Raw genomic sequence first — 18,431 nt, forward strand, 5'->3', positions numbered from 1 at the left:
GATTTCTGAGTTTGAGGCCAGCCTGGTCTACAGAGTGAGTTCCAGGACAGCCAGGGCTACACAGAGAAACCCTAATATCTGGCCAAAGTGGTTTTATGTATGTACCTTAAGGAGAAAGTCAAGGTGTCATCTACCATTTTGGAGAGTGGCTGGAATGTAGATCATCGGGTCACTGTCTGCTGTGATTTTCTTCTGACTTACAGTGAACTGTGACACACTATACAGACTCTACAGTAGGTTTAACTTTCTCCTTTACTCCTGTCCAGGGAAAGGATTAGAAAGACTATATAAGAGAGATAACATAGATTGGTGGGATTCACTCAAAGGATTAAAAAACAAAAAGCTACTATATTGCAGGTAACAATCATTATGAAATATTAAACTAAGGCAAGGCTATTTACCTGTTAAAACTTGAAACAATATATATTCAAAAAGTACAACATAATGCGTGGGGAAAAGTGTAAAAAACATGTTGCACTTCTGTGGCAGGGCAAGTGCACCCCCTAGGACAGGTTTCACAGATTGGAGGAGAGTAGAGTCCAAATTCAAGGCGTAGTCAGAGTCTAATCAGTACATGTTTGGGGTAAGACACTCTTTTCTAAATGAATGCCACGGTCTCAAGTCATCTCTCTCCCAAAGATTTGGAGAACATATCTTTTTATATATTCATTCCTCTGCTGAGTTATTAGCATCTTGAGTCAGGCAGTAATCACACACTATCTCCTAGGCTCTGTATCCTGAAAAGTATGTGTCTTCTTGTTCTATTTATTATCAAAAATTGCCTGATCTCCTGGAAACTTATTGCTATGAGTAGAGAAGAAATATGGGTCTTTTGCAGCCAAACCTGTTTTTAAACTTCCCATTTATACAAGGGTTTCACTTTCCGATGTACACAAGGGTTTAGGCAGAGATCAAAAAATAAACAACTAATGTATTGCTACAGAGATGGACATGAAAAAGAATTACAGGATGGAACTGATTGGCCTAGGGTTTAAGTCCCAATACCAAAATCAAATCAAACCAAACTAAACAAACCAAAAACAAAAAAGCAATGTAACCCTCCTGCTTGAGGACTGATTCTTCAGAGCCTGTCTGCCTCTGATAACACCTCTCTGCCTACTTCCTGCTAATAACCATGCCTCTCTCCTGGTTCCAGTTACATCGGAAGTCCCGCCTCCAGAGACTGAAGAATGAGTTGCTGATTGGGCCAACATGCTGACGAACTTGGGGGAGGGGTTTTGCCTCACCTATGCTACCTGGTTTCCCTTTTTGTAACTTAGAGATTGAATGAAGCATGGCTGATTAAACACATCTCTGTTATGGCTAATTTTTACGAATCTTCCACGTGGATTAAAGTAACATAATATGACTCCATATTCCAGATAACCCATTCATATCGTTGCTGCTGGACGGCAAAGCAACAACCAAAAAACCAAACAAACAAAGAAACAAAACAAAACAAAACAAAAAAAACAGTCAATGCCAGCACTCAGGAGGCCGATACAGGCAGATCTAAGTTCAAGACCCATCTGATCCACAAATCAAGTTCCAGAGTTATTATTCAGGAGACCCTGTCTCAAATAAACAAAGCCAACAAAAACCAGTGAAGGTTCCATTAGTTGACAATGGCTCAAGTAAGGACATAGAAGATGATTACAGACTCAACCATAACACAAGAATGACAGATTTCTTCAGCAAAAATTAAAATCCTATAAAACTATAAAGTTTTCTTTTCTACTCCCCGCACCCCATGTGTGAGTGTGTGTGTATATACGTGTGTGGAGGTGTGTATGCAGGACAGAGGATGATGTTAGATATCTTTATTTCTGTCCACCTGATATTTGTTTTGAGACAGGGTCTCACTATGTATAGCAGGCTGCCCTAGGACTTGGGCACTGTAGACCAGGCTGGGTCTGGAACTCACAGAGATTGCCTGCTTCTGCCTTCCAAGTTCTGGCATTAAAGGCATGCATCACCATGCCCTGATGCACCTTATTTCTTGAGACAAGATCTCTCAGTGAACCTGGAGCTCATGGTTTTGACTAGGCTAGTTGGCCAGTAAACTCCAGGAATCCTCCTGTCTCTACTCACCAGTGCTAAGATTACAAGTGCATGCCAACACACCAGGCTTTTCCATGGATGATTGCAGATCTGAGTCATTTCTTCATGCTTTGTAGACAGAGCCATTTCCCCCAGCCTGTGCCTGTATAGTTTGCCTTCCATGAAAGAGTGGCACTCTAGAAATGACTGGCAAGCAGACTACTTAATGTGAAAAATGTTTTAAAGTTTTTCTGGGAACAGATTATGGTTTGTACTATACCCCTCCTAACACACTTCTTTTGAGAGTGGACGGACATCTTCCCTGCAGTTTCCTTATTCAATCCCTTTTGCTTTCAGTTCCTCCTTGACACGTTTCAGGTAATCAGGATCAGGATATCCAAAACTGCAGGAAGGAAAACAGAGACCCATTAGCTTCCTCCTAAATAATTCTTAAGAATGTATACAATAGTCAGGTATGGTGACACAGGCGCTCAGCTCTCGGATAACACAGCAGTCAGAGCTCTATGAGTCTGAGGTCAGCTCGAGCCACAAAATGAGACTCTGCCTCAAAACAACAAAATCTCTATGTACTTACTACTTGTGTTTGAGCATCTAGTATTCTAGGTTCCAAACATTTTCTGGCAATCCAGACAGTGACTATTATCTAGTCACTCAAGTGCCTGCCTGGCTGACCAGCATCTGTTTTCTAGCCAGATCACTTAAATTCTTAACTTATTCTGAGTACTGATGTACATAATGTTATAATTGTAATATTCTACAGAGGCGGTAGTAATCACACACTTGTGGGCTTTTCAAACACACCAGAAGAGGGCATCAGATCCCATTACGGATGGTTGTGAGGCACCATGTGGTTGCTGAGAATTGAACTCTGGACCTCTGGAAGAGCAATCAGTGCTCTTAACCACTGAGCCATCTCTCCAGCCCCTGTGGGCTTTTCAAATTGGGGGGTTTGAAAAAGTCTCACGATATATTTCTTTTGGATGCCACAGGTAGAGGAATCCTGAGTTTCATAAAATACAGTCAGATTTCCTGGAATATATCTCCCACCATCTTGGGACTCTTTATAACTAACACTTTTGCTACCATGTATTAGCCTTGTGACTTCAGTATCATTGTGGACTGATGGGAAGAGAGAGGTGAGGGAGAAGGAGATGACCTTAAAAGAAATCAAAGCCAGCTGGGCAGTGGTGGCGCATGCCTTTAATCCCAGCACTTGGGAGGCAGAGGCAGGTGGATTTCTGAGTTCAAGGCCAGCCTGGACTACAGAATGAGTTCCAGGACAGCCAGGGCTACACAGAGAAACCCTGTCTCAGAAAACCAAAAAAAAAAAAAAGGAAATCAAAGGCAAATAACATTCCTAGGATTCATCTTTTAAATACTCATGAAACCCCAAATTTAATCAACTTGGGTAGCATTCATCTTGGATTCTGAAACCCCTTTCCTCTGAAGCAAAACTAAATAACCAAGTCATACCTTATGAATGGCAAGTAGAAGGTTGGGTGAACCAGTCTTTTATCTTTGAAATTATCATTATGAACTAGTATGTGTGTGCTAGCTAGTTTTATGTCAACTTGACACAAATTGGAGTTATCAGATAGGACAGAACCTCAATTGAGAAAATGCCTCCTGGGGCCGTGGTAGCAAACAACTTCAATTCCAACTTGGGAGGCAGGAGGCAGGCTGGCCTGGTCTACAGAGTGAGTTCCAAAATAGTCAGGGTTACACAGAAAATTGCCTCCATAAGATCAGACAGTTGGCAAGCCTGTAAGGCACTTTCTTAATTAGAGATCGATGTCAGAACGGCCCAGCCCAATATCAGTGGTGCCACGTCTGGACTGGTGATCCTGGGATGCTGTAAGAAAGCAGGCTGAGCAAACCATAAGCTACCTCCTCTGCATCAGTTCCTGCCTCCAGGTTCCTGCCTACTTTGAGCTCTTGCCTTGTCTTCCTTCAGTGGGACTGTGACTCGGAATACGTAAAGCAAATAAACCCGTTCTTCCTGAAGTTGCTTTTGGGTTATCACAGGGACAGCAACAGCAACCCTAACTAAGACGCTGGGCTAACACCTACTGCTAGAATGTCTTTCTATACCCACACCCTCAAACTGCAGGATTTGACAACCTTGAACTTCATTCAGCAACCATTACAGTTCAAAAGACTCCTTCTTACTTTGCTGGTCCTCCAAACTTGGCTGTTTTGTGATGAATATCATTCCATGTAATGACATCTGAGATTCCTGTTACTCGAGAGTGTCCTATTGTGAAAGTCAGCTTCTGTCTAAAGGCTTCTTCGAGCAGATCTAAAACCTTTCTTCCTTCTGTATTATTAGGCAAATATGCAGTTCGCAGTGTTCCACAATAAGCCTTTCCTGGGTTTGGGTGCTCATTCTATATGAAGAAAAGAAAATGTCATATATATATATACATACACACATACACACATACACACACACACACACACACACACACACATATGGATGCCTCTGATTTTTTAGTAGAGCAAAAGTATGTTCATGGTAGATGAAGCCTACTGAAAGCCAGAAAAATATTGACATTTTACTCATATTCTGAATAATTCATAGTTATCCTCTTCAAATTAGAACACTACCTGCCCAACTCCTCCCATCCTAACATATGATTTCTATCTTTAGATATTTTTTTTTTTTTTTTTTTTTTTTTTTTTTTTTTTTTTTTTTGAGACAGGGTTTCTCTATGTAGCCTTGGCTGTCCTGGAACTCAGTCTGTAGACCAGGCTGGCCTCGAACTCAGAAATCCGCCTGCCTCTCCCTCCCAAAGTGCTGGGATTAAAGGCATGCACCACCACCACCCAGCGATTTCTATCTTTAATTCCAGCCCTCAAGAGGAAGAGGCAGGTGGATCTCTGTGAGTTAGAGGCCAACCTGCTTTACAAATTGAGTTCCAGGACAGCCAGCTGTTACACAGAGAAACCCTGTCTCACTGTCCCCTCCCCCCACAAAAGAAGACATGAAAGGGTAGGAGTATAGCTCACAGGGTGCTTGCTTGGCATGTCGAGTACACTGTCAAAGTAATTAAAAAGGCATCTAATTTCTAAGCAGACAACACAATCTCTGCCTCTATTATAACCCTACCCACAATCACAGAATGATTGATTTCCTGGGAAAATCATTATTTAAGAGGCTATAGGATAGGATGCCGCCTTGGACTTTGGCAATTCTAGCATATCAAAAAGAACCCCACATTCCTCAGGCACACTTACTGTTTGGATGCCACTTTTTATATCATACTGAATCACAATAGTCCCACAGCCTTCATAACCCGGAAGTGACTCTTTCTGTAAGGTGTGAGTCATGATTCCATCTGGCTGGTTCCCTCTCTGGATACCGTAGGAAGTCAGACACACAGGACAGACAGGCTTGATTGACATGGCTTTGTTGATACAAGAGTCACAGAATTCATGCTTGCACTTAGGGAGCACACACTTGTTGCTGATGGCATCCATGCAGATGACGCAGTAGTCCTCGCAATCCTTCGAGGCTCCAGGGTGGCTAGCAGAGCCTCGGGGAGGAGGTGAAGCTGCATTGGAGTCATTACTGTTGATCTCCATGGGTGTTTCCTGATCCATTGCCAATCTCTCTCCAGATGACGGAGACAGTCCAATTCTTTTGGAGACATATTGCATTGCCTGTGCCAGGTGATTTGGCAAACCGGTCAAGGTCACCGACTCTTGAGATATCACGAAGTGCACATTCGGGTGCTTTTTTTTAAAGTCGTCAGCAAACTTGGTCTTGTGTAAGCGAGCTCTCTCCTTGCCCAACTGTTTCAGCGACAGAACTTCTGTCCTCAGCTGGCACGTGGCATGCTGGAAGGCATCAGTAAAACTTGTGTAAGACTGCACCGACAGGTCTAACTCTTTATTCTTGGGGACAAAGAGAATGCAGGTTTTCTGGTCTTTTTCCTGGACTTTGCCACAAGTGTTAAACTTCTGCTCAATCTCTGAGATTTCCTGGAGCAGTTCAGGTTCTAGAAGCTTAAAGCGAGTTGAATCGACCTCGATCCCCGAAACGTACCCAGAGGCGGTTATTTTCACGGGTGCCAGGGCGAGAGTTTGGGAGACTTTTTCTGTGGCGGCTGAAATGTCAGCAGGAGAGCCGAGGAGAGTTAGCATTCTTCCCTGTTCCTTTATCAAGAGCTTTGGGAAGCAGTGATTCAGCTCCTGTCTGACCTCCTTTGCTCTCTGGTGCTCCTCTAAAGAGATACAACCTTCCTTCAGAGACTGTGTGCATTTCTGAAAGTCTCTGACAAAAGACTGTCTTGCTTCTTCTAAGTTGCCTGATGGGCTGGAGGTGAAGCCTACAGAGACCATATTGGGAGAACTACCTTGGATTTCAATGTTTACACCAAATTTTTTCTCTATGGACTCTAGTCTACCCGGATAAACATGCTTGAAATAGTCAAGGAAAAGCACAGGAACTTCAAAACTGCTCTGATCAGGTGGCTGCTTCTCCACGTTGGAAGGTGTGTATTTCTGTGGGGTGTACTTCTGTTTCTGCTCACTTTCCAAAAGCTGCTCACTCAAGAAGTGATGTATCTTTTCAATGTCTTTGAAGTTGCCACACACCGTCTTAATTCCGTCACTCCCCTCCACGCTTTTGACATGAGGGCAGACCGTGGTTATATATGCTCTCTGCTCTTTAGAGAGCAGGTCACAGTTCAGCTCAGCGGTCACAGCAAGAAAGACCTGAAGGTTTAAAAAGAACAGGTGTAGATAAGATGTCTCAGAATATCCACCCATCTTCAGAAAGACACCCAGAAACTACACCGTCTATCTTCTTTCTCAGCAATGGCTGACTTCTTAAGTCCCCTGAGGGTGGTGTCTAAAAGTGAAATAAACATAGAAAGCCAAGGCCAGACCTCATGGCAGAGGCTCATACAATTGGTTTGCAAGGAAGCCTGGGCACGAACATTTTCTAATACTTGGTGTCCAGAGCTGCCGCAATCTGCTTGGCCCTGGAGACTAAGGGTTGAGAAAAGACAACTCGGTCTTCCTTGAAGCTGCTGCGGTCCTCAAGAAAGAGTGTTCAAGCTTTGAACTTCGAAAGAAGCTCTAAATCCAAGAAGAAGTCTCGCCCCGAGTCATCTCACCCTGTTTATTCTCACTTACTCTCTTACTTTAAGAAAACTCCTTGCGCTGGCGAGATGGCTCAGCGGGTAAGAGCACTGACTGCCCTTCCGAAGGTACCGAGTTCGGATCCCAGCAACCACATGGTGGCTCACAACCACCTGTAATGAGATCTGACGCCCTCTTCTGGTGCGTCTGAAGACAGCTACAGTGAATTACGTCGGAGCGAGTGGGGCCGTCAGAGGTCCTGAGTTCAATTCCCAGCAGCCACACACATGATAGCTCACAGCCATTTGTACAACTACAGTGTACTACAGTGTACTCATACACATAAAATAAATAAAATAAATCTTTAAAAACAGAAAGGGAAAAAAAAAGAAAACCCCAAAACAGCTAGGAGGTGGTGGCGCACACCTTTAATCCCAGCACTCAGGAGGCAGAGGCACAGGATCTCCGAGTTTGAGGCCAGGCTGGTCTACAGAGTGACCAGGATAGCCAAGACTACACAGAGAAACCCTGTCTTGAAAACAAAACAAAACAAAACAAAAACTAAACAAAGAGAAAACCAAATAAATAAAATAAAAGGGAAATCCTAATGCATGAAACACTGAACTCATGGAAAGTTACTGAGTCTTTTAAACCTTGGTTTTTAAAAGTTCAGTGATGAGATAGAAACACCAGGTTTGAATAAAAAGGCTACAGGCAAATTGAATGTAATATAAAAGTAACATTTCTGCCGGGTAATGGTGATGCATGCCTAGGCAGAGGCAAGCAGATTTCTGAGTTCGAGGCCAGCCTGGTCTACAGAGTGAGTTCCAGGACAGCCAGGACTACACAGAGAAACCTTGTCTCAGAAAAACAAAAAACAAACAAAGCAACATTTCTGATGATTTGTTCCCACTCGTGGGTTTTATAGATGCTCTTGAATCCACAGGGAACATTTTCTTCTCTAGATTAGAGCTTCAGGGTGTTTGCAGAATCACTGTCTTTTCCACACCTCTATCAGGACCATCTAGAATCTAGGTTGTCATCCACCTAGCTCACTGCAGCCACTGACCTTGCAGCCTGGCCCCTGCCGATGCTGATGCTTCAACCCAGCAGCCAGAGAGATCCTTTAAAAGGGTAATCCAGGCTCAAAATCATCACCAGGCTCAAAAACATCAGTTGAAGCTTCACAGCGAAGTTAAAATCGGCAGCTCTTCCCTCACAGTATCCTTTCCCATTCCCAGCCCTCCCTCTTGCTCACTTCCTGCCTCCTACTCTTGCCTCATTGAAACTTCTGAGTTTAAGACATCAATTCTTGGGAGGTCTGTGCATGTGCTTCCCTCAGCCTAGAATGTCCTTGTTACAAAACCACACAGCTAGATCTTTTAATTTATTCCTGCTCTTTAGATGAAGCATCATTTGGATTTGTTTGTCTCTTTGTTTGCACCCTATTTATGAGAGTGTTTCTGCCACTGTCATGTTTCTGTCTTTATTCTTCCTGCACTTGTTGCTGGGAAGACTTTTATTATAAATCTATTTAACTACTCTCTGTTTCCCTTACTAGATGACTAAGGATCCTAAGAGCTGTCTGCAATGTGTCTGTGTTCCCAGCCCCTACGACAGTGCCTGGCACACAGAAAGTAGTCTCTATCTATTTGGAAAACATTTTTTTTTTTTTTAAATGGCTGATGCATTCTCGTCATTTGAACCTCAGGCTAAATGTCACTTCATCGAGAAGTTCTCCCATCGTCCCGTTGCGAGCCTGCACCCCCTGTTCCTCTCTGAGACAAAACTCTGTTTTTATTCTTGCATGTCTTAGTCTTTGGAAGTACTTCTACCCAGTTCATTGCTTCCGGTCTGCACACCCAATTCAAGCTGCATGAGGGCAGGAATCTCTGTGCGCCTCTGTAGTCCAGTGTCTTAAGACTGGTGCCTAGCTTGGAGCTAGCCCCTGGGACAAGGTTGTTGGACCAAAAAGGCAGAGGTGGTGACCACAGAGGCTTGTGGGTCCCCAAAACCATGAGAACAGGGGCACCAGTCAGGAGCAAGAGTAAGGTCCAGACATGTTCAAACCCTGAAAATCTAGTCCGGAGACCCACAGGGATAGGATTGCTTCTTCCTTGGTCTGGGCCAGGATGTCCCAGTGCACATAAACCATATGACCCCCACCTCTAACACTTGAAGTCGTCTTGTAGCCTAGTGGCTAGATTACAGGTTAAACTTCCTCTCTCTTTAAAAGGATACGACCAGCAAGCAAGTACCTGGAATTCCTCTTCATGCAAATAAAGCATTCCCCATCATCTAAGCCCCCAGTCAATAATGACATTCATCCCCGAAACTCCTACCCACTTCCCCAGGTTTATATAGCCCTCGTTCACCCCAATAAAGAGGGATGTTTCACTGAAAACTGTGTCCAGAGAAAGCTGTTTCTCCCTGACTCAGGCTGACTGAGATCCTGCTAATCCACCTGCTCCAGCTAAACTTCATTCCTACCTGTGCAGTGTGGGGTGCACAACGCTGCCTGAATATCCTGAGGGGAAGCGGGAAAGCAGACCCCAGAGCAGCACCAGCTCTTCTGTCAACACTCACCTTTTGGACAACTGAGTCAACAGAGTTAAAAACCAGCCCATCACCGGGATGTATCTCATTACACAATGCTTCCTCATTCAGAGACTCTGTCATGGACAGAGATCTGGAGCTTGGTGTCTCAGCTGGCTGTGTCAAGGACGGAGGTCTGAGGTTTGGTGTCTCAGCTGGCTGTGTCAAGGATGGAAGTCTGGGTCTCAGGTTCTCTACTGGCTTTTCAGTAGTTTCCAGGACAATGGTCATAGGTTTGTCATCAATCCGCATCTGGTGTTCTCTCTTTTTCAACACGTTCTCCTTATCTTCAGGAGAGACATTAAACACACACATTCACACAGAAATGAGAGAGAATTTACAGAGATGACCCTTAGTGTCCCTCTAGGTTGATTCTAGAAATGTCCCAGGACGCCACCTCCAGAGATGTCCCTAATAAACTTAGGACTTTCACATAAGCTATCCATGTTCTTCCATATGCTTTCTGGTTGTTGTTTGTTTTTTAGTGTTTTGGGGGTTTTTGTTTGTTTGTTTTTGTTTTTTGTTTTTTGAGACCTTAGGTAGCTCTGGCTATCCTGAAACTCCTGGTGTAGACCAGGCTGGTCTTGAACTCACAGAGATCTGCCTGCTTCCGTCTCCAGTGTGCTGTAATTAAATGAAGGCATGTGCCGCCCTTTCATAGACTTTTAAGAATCTCTAGATGATTTTTAATCTTTCACACAAGATAAACACTATGGAAATGGATGCTATACTGTATTGTTTATTTGGATAAACCAGAGGGTATGGGTACTGTTGTGTAAATTTCCTCAAGATTGAAACATCCTACCCTGCAAGAAGTTCCTTCAGCAAGAGGGTAAACAACTCAAAATAGCTTCCGGAAATCCCTGAAACTGACCGGACTCAATAAGCCCCTCCCTGACAGAGTAAGCAATAAAGACTGTTGGGAAGAGTCCTCCCGAGCCCCCCAGAACAGAGTTGCTATGAAGACTCATTAAACATCTGCATAGGAGGCTCTCAGACGAGATGAGCTATGAAGGAGACTTAAGCACCAGAGAAGCTGCCTGCAGGAAGCGGACTCTTAGCTCCCTGGAGGAAGTTTGGACCAACGGAGGCCCCTGGAAAGAACACTCTCTAACCTGTTGAGCTGCCTGCAGGCTGTGCAGCGTGCTCCAGGCTCCCAGCTTTGTGAGCTGTCACCCATGCTAGATGGGCTTTGGTGATGCAGTTGCCTTTGAGGCCTTTCCCATATTTCCGTAAGTAAACCCAATAAATGCATTGGTTCACCAAGCTGAACCTTGGTGGTATCTGTGGTAGGCCCTTGGTCAAATGCCTACAGAGGACCTGAACAGTTTATTTCTGGCATTCTGGAATAGAAGGCTGTTGATGGGAGAAGCTAATCAGAACTCTAGGGAGCTTAAGTTTTACTGTAGAATATAATGTGGTTGTTAGAAACCACATTTCTGCCGGGTGGTGGTGGTGCACACCTTTAATCCCAGCACTTGGGAGGCAGAGGTAGGCGGATTTCTGAGTTCGAGGCTAGCCTGGTCTACAGAGTGAGTTCCATTTCTGGTCTGGGCATGCTGGTACATACCCACAATCTAGTACTTAAATGGTAGAGGTAGGGGGATCGTGAGTTCAAGGCCAACCAATGGTAGAAGGCAAGATCCTGTCTCAAAGGGGTGGTGGTGGGGAACCTATGTTTTGTAATGTTTTTGAGTCTCTCATTTCAGTGGCATTGAATAATATTTATTGTATAGTTAAGAGGTGAACCCCCCAAAAAAAGAATCGAAAAGTTTAAAATGTATATGTGTTAGCTGACTCTCAGAAAAGAATGCATGAAAACGCTCCCATTGAGGACATTGGTGCTGCATCACATGCCTTTAATCCCGGCAGAGGCCTGAGGATCTCTTTGAGTTTGAGGTCCACCTACATAGCTAGTTAGTTCCAGGACAGCAAAGGATACAGAAAGAAACACTGTCTCTAAAACCAACCAAAACCAAACAAACAAACAAGCAAAAAACACCAAACTATTTGCAGATAATTTTTTTCTTTGACTTTCCTTTTTAAAGTGGTCATATATTACTTTTGTAATCCTTAAAAACAAGTCAATGGAATCATTATTCACAACATAAGGCTTGGAGGCTTGGAGTCGAGATCCGTGGTGGCGCACTTGCCTAGTGTGCTCAAGGTTCTGGGTTTCCTCCTCAATCCCAACCCCCACACTTTGTTTCTTCTCTCAACTGGGTCTGATGGGAAATTCGCAGATGGAGTCGAACCGGGTCAGTGTGGGACGGAGGGAGTCTGTGGACGGCACTGTTCCACAGACAGAGCCACACTCGCGTGGGCTCTCCTCGGAAGCAAGCAGGGATCGATTTGGAAACCTGCGGGGTCCACCTTTGCACCCGAGCCTTGCCCTGTTTCCCCTGCCCCGGCTCACCTGCTTTTTTTAAGAACTTCACCTCGAAGGTGTCCGGGGCGCTGGGGCCCACGGGCTGCACAGAGCACTCCCCGCCCCCCGAGGCCCGGCTCTGGAAGTATATCTCTAGCTTCCTGTGCGCCCAGGGGATGGACTCTGGCAGCCGCACGAGTAGCGGGGACGGCGGGTCGGGACTGGAGGCCATGGCTGTCCGCGTCTGGCTCGCTTTGGGCTCAGGGGCGCTGCACAGCCAGGACAGAGCAAAGGCGCGTCCTGCCCTAAAGACCCGAGAGGCAAAGTTTCAGTTTCGTTTCCCCGGAGGTCCCTCCCTGTTCCCCGCAGAGCCGCCGCCTCTCTTGCTCTGCCATCTCCCAGGGCCATCACTCGGTGAGTAGTTCGTACATTCGGCGGTGGGCGCTTAGAGGAACTAGTTATCCCCTCTGTGGCTGGTCGCCCTCTTTTCTTGCAGGATCGGAAGTTTGGCGAAAACCCGGATCCCAGGTTCAGGCCTCCTAAGGGTGGAGTGGAGTAGTGGGGTAAAAAGTTTCACCTTGTTTGTGCTTTTTGAAATGGTTGTTATAACTAGTATTTACTGAGATGCGATTCTGATTTCAAGGGGAGGGAGTTTACCTGCTTGGTGACCTATCACCTGTTCTTTTCTTGTTAGATGGGCACCTTAGGGATTTTCTGCTCTGGGGCCTTTCTGCTCTGCTTGCTTCCCTGAGTCCCTAGAGAGTGAAGTAAAGAGGCACTGAGCACAGAAGCAATCAGTCCCTGTGAACAAAGCAAAGGCCAAAGAGCTGGTGGTTTCAAGCAGAATCTTAAGGTGGGAGAGGGGGAGGGGAGGAAAGTATCCTAGGCTAGGAGAACTGTCGCCTGAAGTCCAGAGGGCTCAGTTCCAGGCCAGGGAGAGGAGGAGGAAGGGTCTGTGAGATATATGTGTCAACAGAAATATAATGGGAAACATGTGCGTTAATTCTGAAGGTTATCACCATAGTTTAGCTCGTGGGTGATGGTTAATCTTGTTTGTCATTTTGACTGCGTCTGGAATCAGCTAAAGCCCCAGCTAAGCTGAGTAGTGCTTATGAGCAATTTTCTTGATTGGAATATTTGAGACGGGAAGACCCACCCTAAATCTGAGTCACACCTCTTGGTAAAAAGACAAAAAAAAAAGGAAGTTTCGCTCTTTGCCTGCTTGCCTCCTAGAGAGACAAGTGCGCCCCAAAACAGCCTACCCATCTGCAGCCTCCAAGAAACCTTGGAGGTCTTACTTCTGTGAAAGCAACACTGCCCTCTGCAGGCTCAGCGGATCCCGTGCGAGCAGTTTTGGTTAATAGTCTAGTTACTCCCCAGTGTGCACGGCCAACTGTGCTCTGATGTTGTACGGAGTTTTTCTATAGCAAAGACATTATAGATCAGCCCAGAGACTCAATGATAGCAACAGTTTTAGACAACGGTATTGTAAATTTTAGTCATGAGTCTAACAGTTCGTAATCTTTAGTTTTTAACCTACTAGGCTAAAATTTGCCAGAGCTTTCGATTTTTATCCAGACATCCTTAGGGTCAGAGCTGTTTATAGCAGATTCAGTAGAACACAGCCCATGCAGGATCAAGCAGTTTCCTCACTCTTCACAAGCCCTGTGGGAAGCACCACTGTTGAGAAGGCTACTCCTTAGATGTTTTGCCTGATCTCAGCACTTTGGTATCATTTTCTAAGTGTACCAACACCTTCAAGACCTCACTTCCATGAAGCATTTCCTATTCCAGCCCCTACAATTTCCCCCCTCTGACTTCAACTTTAATTCCCCAATGCCAAAATGACATGGTCATCCTCATGAAAAACTACTAAAGAGCAGAAATTTCTTTCAGGTCTCCTATGGTTTATTTCTCTCTCTCTCTCTCTCTCTCTCTCTCTCTCTCTCTCTCTCTCTCTCTCTCTCTCTCTCTCTCTCTTGTCTGTGTAGTCCTGGTTGTTCTAGAACTCTGTAGACCAGGCTGGTCTCAAGCTCAGCTACCTCTGCCTCCCAGCCATGGGATTAAGAGCATCAGCCTCTTATGGTATATTCTTAGAAGATCCCCTCAGTTTTAGCCATTGGTGGCACAAGCCTTTAAAACTCAGGAGGCTTCATCTACATAGCATGTTCCAGACCAGGCAAGGGTAACATGATGAGACCTTATCTCAAAAACAGTAACCAGAGCCCAAATGGCCTCCGCTTTGGTCAGCACTTACTGTACACTATCTGTCCCCAGAAGCAGGTCACCATCGCCTGGATCAACAGACTACACTTGGACACACAAACGGGTGTAAACATCTGGAGACCCACGTGGGACCTGAAGAATGTCCTATTACATGGTAAAACCAGAAATAAAAATACCTTCCATCATGAAAAGTCCAGTCATTACATGAAGACTTCTCCCCACAACATTAAGAAAGCTGCGGCCTTCAGTTACACCTGGCACCCTAATATGATTTTATACTCTCAGTGGTTTCTGCCCTTGTTCCTAGCACTCACACCGTGGTTCACAATCTTGCCTGTAACCTCAGTTCTAGGGAATCTAATTTCCTATTCTAGTCTTTGTTGACTCTTACATGCATGTGGTATACACAACTCACACAGGCTCATACATACACATATTTTTTTTTAAGTTTTTTTTTTTTTTTCTGGAGAGATGACTTAGTGGTTAAGAGCATTAGCTGCTCTTCTAGAGAACCCAGGATCAATTCCCAGTCCTTACATCTCCAGGACTAGGACTGTACACAGATGATAAAGGAGTGAACCTATCATGCATATAGCCCTGGGTTCAGTTTCTAGTAATGCATACATTGGGCTTGGTAGTATGTAGCAAGTTTGAGGCTAGCCTGGGCTATGTGAGACCCAGTCTCGTGCCACCTTCCATATGGTATGGATTTTCTTTACTCTTTTTCAGCAGTTGTCTCTCAGGACAGGGTCAGGAAGTGGGCATGGAGAAAGGCCCCTTTGAGTAGATCTGAAAACTCCCACTTTCTCTTTGTCATGAAATAGGCAACTGGCAGTGGGTCCTTACAGATCTGGGGAGATGCATCTGCAGTGGCTCGTGTCCTCATGCTTTCTGGGCTGGCCAGGGAAATCCCACAAGACTTTGGAGTCCATCTGAGAGCTTTGGTCTGAGGCTTGTTATGGTTGAGGGCTTTGAGTCTTTTCAGGTGTTAGCCTCCAGTCTTTTCTTTTATTCTGACTTAGAAGTGAATCTGCTGAGCACAGAGACAGGCATAATAACCTTAGGGAGACTGGGGTAAAAGGACTGCTGAGACTTCAAGGCCAGCCTGGGCTCTATAGTGAGTGCAAAGCCAGCCTGGGCTCCATAGTGAGTTCAAGGCTAGCCTGGCCTACAGTGTGGGATGGACAAACAGAAAGTGCATTGACCTCTTTAAGAGGCACAGATAGGCTTAGCACTTGATGCAGCTTTTAGTGTTTTCAGTGTTTTGGGTACACAAACTAAAAAATTATAGGACAAGCCTGGTGGCGGCGGCACACACCTTTAATCCCAGCACTCAGGAGGTAGAGGCAGGCATATGGCTGAGGCCAGCCTGGTCTACACAGTGAGTTTCAGGATAGCCAGGGCTACACGGGGAATTCTGTCTTGAAAAACCAAAGGGAAAAACAAAGACAAACAACAATGGGGGAAAAAAAACCATGACAAATAACAACAAACTGAATACTGAATCTAAACACACAACCAAAACATTTCCTTCCCCAAACCCTAAAGTTGAGAACTCGTGCTCTTCCTGCTTAGTGGGCGGCGTGTGTGTGTGTGTGTGTGTGTGTGTGTGTGTGTGTGCAGTTGGTCATCTCTGCTTTTGCAGCTTCAGGCTTTTTTAAAGCAACCGTTTCATTTTTTTCACAGGGTACAGGAGCGGCAGCTCCCACTGAAAGACCAGGTATGATCGCCTCACTCTCCCTCTCACTTAGGAAAGCCTTTGCTGAGCTCTTTCCTCAGTGCAGAAGAGGGCACTCGGAAGGAGACTACCTCCCCCTCGGGGGCTCAGGTGTGTGACTGCAGACACTGTGGAGATGCGGGCACATGCTCCGGAGACACTGTGGCAGCTGAAGACCTGTTCTCTCCCCCACCCCCCACCCCACCCCACTATCCTTTCCCTTATTGGCAGAAACTCTTTTTTTCTATTTGTTTGAGAATGGTCTTGCTTTGTGGATCTGGCTGACCTGGAACTCAGATCTGCCTGCTTCTGCCTCTGAGCACTGAGATTAAAGGTGCGCATCAGCACTCCAGCCTTGTGACACACTTCTGACCATTCCAACGACAGCCAAGATGGGCAGAAAGACTGACCAAGAGCTGAGAGAGTCAACCTGCCTAGTTTCTAGGGGTGACCCATCTGACATTTGCCATCAGTAGACAGGCCAATTGAGAACGACTGCTTAGTCGTGCCTTCTTTTGCTTAAAAGAGGTCACCAGAAGTCTTTCTTGTCGGCTCAGATTAGAAACAGAGTAAACTACTACATTTAATCTGTTGTCTTACTTTTTTTTTTTAATTGTATGAGCACACTGTTGCTGTCTGCAGTCATACTAGAAGAGGGCATCAGATCTCATGACAGATGGTTGTGAGCTACCATGTGGTTGCTGGGGATTGAACTCAGGACCTCTGGAAGAGCAGACAGTGCTCTTAACCACTGAGCCACCCCTCCAGCCCGTTGTCCTACAGTTTAACATTTCTGAAATGAGGCTCCAGTTTTCTGACATTCATTTTCCTTTCTTAGAGAAAGGTTGTATTGGTATCTCGTCAAAGAATAAAGAGAAAGCTCTTTATTCTTTGAAATGTTCTCCATTTGTCTGTAGTTTGTTGTCTGTAATCTGTCTGTTGTGTGTATTTAAAGTCTGTCTGTCCTTGTTATCTGTCCCTAACAGCATTTATAAACAAACAGTACAGAAGCCAGGCAGTGGTGGTGCACACCTTTAATCCCAGCACTTGGGAGGCAGAGGCAGGTGGATTTCTGAGTTTGAGGCCAGCCTGGTCTACAGAGTGAGTTACAGGACAGCCAGGGCTACACAGAGAAACCCTGTCTCAAAACAAAACAAAACAGCAACAACAATAACAACAAAAAAGCCAGCACAGAAAAGACAGTATGGTAAAGGAATTAAGAATTCTTGTTTTTTAAGAGTTTTAGAAGGAAAGAGGGTATTTTACTGACTCCAGGTAACCCACAAACAGACATTCTCAACATATATCCACATGTTGTTTCTCACACTTATTGTTATTTTGTTTTTTATTTTGTTATTGCTATTTTGTTTTGTATTTATTTATTTTTGTAATTTATTTTATTTGTTATTTATTTTGTCTAAGGTTCCTTTCAACCTGTTGGCTGCTTTCAGCAAATGATTACCATAACACATACAGACATACATGTTATTCTAGGTCAGGGACATGGAAGAATTGTAGTTTAAGATTAAAATTATGCATTTAAGGGCTGGAGAGATGGCTTAGAGGTTAAGAGCACTGACTCTTCTTCCAGAGGTCCTGAGTTCAATTCCTAGCAACTACACGGTGGCTCACAACCATCTGTAATGGGATCTGATGCCCTCATCTGGTGTGTCTGAAGAGGGTGACAACATGCTCACATACATAAAACCATGCATTTAGTGTATGTTATAAAAGCTGACTGCAATGGGCTGGTGAGATGGCTTAGCGGGTAAGAGCACTGACTGTTCTTCCAAAGGTCCTAAGTTCAAATCCTAGCAACCACATGGTGGCTCACAACCACCCGTAATGAGATCTGACCCCCTCTTCTGGTGCGTCTGAAGACAGCTACAATGTACTTATTTATAATAATAAATAAATCTTAAAAAAAAAAAGCTGACTGGAAGCCCGGCAGTGTTGGTTGGCACATGCCTTTAAACCCAGCACTTGGGAGGCAGAGAGAGGCAGGTGAATTTCTGAGTTCGAGGCCAGCCTTGTCTACAGAGTGAGTTTCAGGACAGCCAGGGCTATACAGAGAAACCCTGTCTTGAAAAAACAAAACAAAAAAATGCAGTAAGTGTTTTTTTTGTTTTTTGTTTTTTTAATTTTTTTAAAGCTTTATTTATTTCATGTGAGTACACAGTTGCTGTATTCAGACACACCAGAAGAGGGCATCTGATCCCATTACAGATGGTTGTGAGCCACCATGTGGTTACTGGGAATTGAACTCAGGACCGCTGGAAGAGCAGTCAGTGCTCTTAACTGCTAAGCCATCTCTCCAGCCCGTGGTTGTTATTATTATTATTATTATTATTATTATTATTTATTAATTTCGAGACA

The 18,431-nt window shown here is 44.8% G+C and overlaps 2 protein-coding genes across 7 annotated transcripts in view; one reads left to right on the top strand and one right to left on the bottom strand.

Moving 5' to 3' along the window:
• Nucleotides 1-719: 719 nt before the first annotated feature.
• Nucleotides 720-18,431, bottom strand: part of Dtx3l (deltex E3 ubiquitin ligase 3L) — a 60,190-nt gene continuing 42,478 nt past the window's right edge. For all 4 annotated transcript variants that reach the window (XM_031363788.1, XM_031363792.1, XM_031363791.1 and 1 more), the window contains 5 exons: nt 12,161-12,417; nt 9,736-10,031; nt 5,299-6,780; nt 4,231-4,448; nt 720-2,443 (listed from right to left, as the gene is read on the bottom strand). In XM_031363788.1, the coding sequence (XP_031219648.1) occupies nt 2,374-2,443; nt 4,231-4,448; nt 5,299-6,780; nt 9,736-10,031; nt 12,161-12,417 (2,323 nt within the window). In that variant the 3' untranslated portion in view covers nt 720-2,373. The remainder of the gene's footprint in view (nt 2,444-4,230; nt 4,449-5,298; nt 6,781-9,735; nt 10,032-12,160; nt 12,418-18,431) is intronic.
• Nucleotides 12,388-18,431, top strand: part of Parp9 (poly(ADP-ribose) polymerase family member 9) — a 37,195-nt gene continuing 31,151 nt past the window's right edge. The window contains exons 1-3 of one of the 3 annotated variants that reach the window (XM_031363785.1): nt 12,388-12,526; nt 14,390-14,492; nt 16,025-16,166. In XM_031363785.1, the coding sequence (XP_031219645.1) occupies nt 14,478-14,492; nt 16,025-16,166 (157 nt within the window). In that variant the 5' untranslated portion in view covers nt 12,388-12,526; nt 14,390-14,477. The other 2 variants (XM_031363787.1, XM_031363786.1) reach the window with 2 other exon arrangements.

The sequence above is a fragment of the Mastomys coucha genome, unplaced genomic scaffold (assembly GCF_008632895.1).
Source record: "Mastomys coucha isolate ucsf_1 unplaced genomic scaffold, UCSF_Mcou_1 pScaffold12, whole genome shotgun sequence".
NCBI classification, from domain to species: domain Eukaryota; kingdom Metazoa; phylum Chordata; class Mammalia; order Rodentia; family Muridae; genus Mastomys; species Mastomys coucha.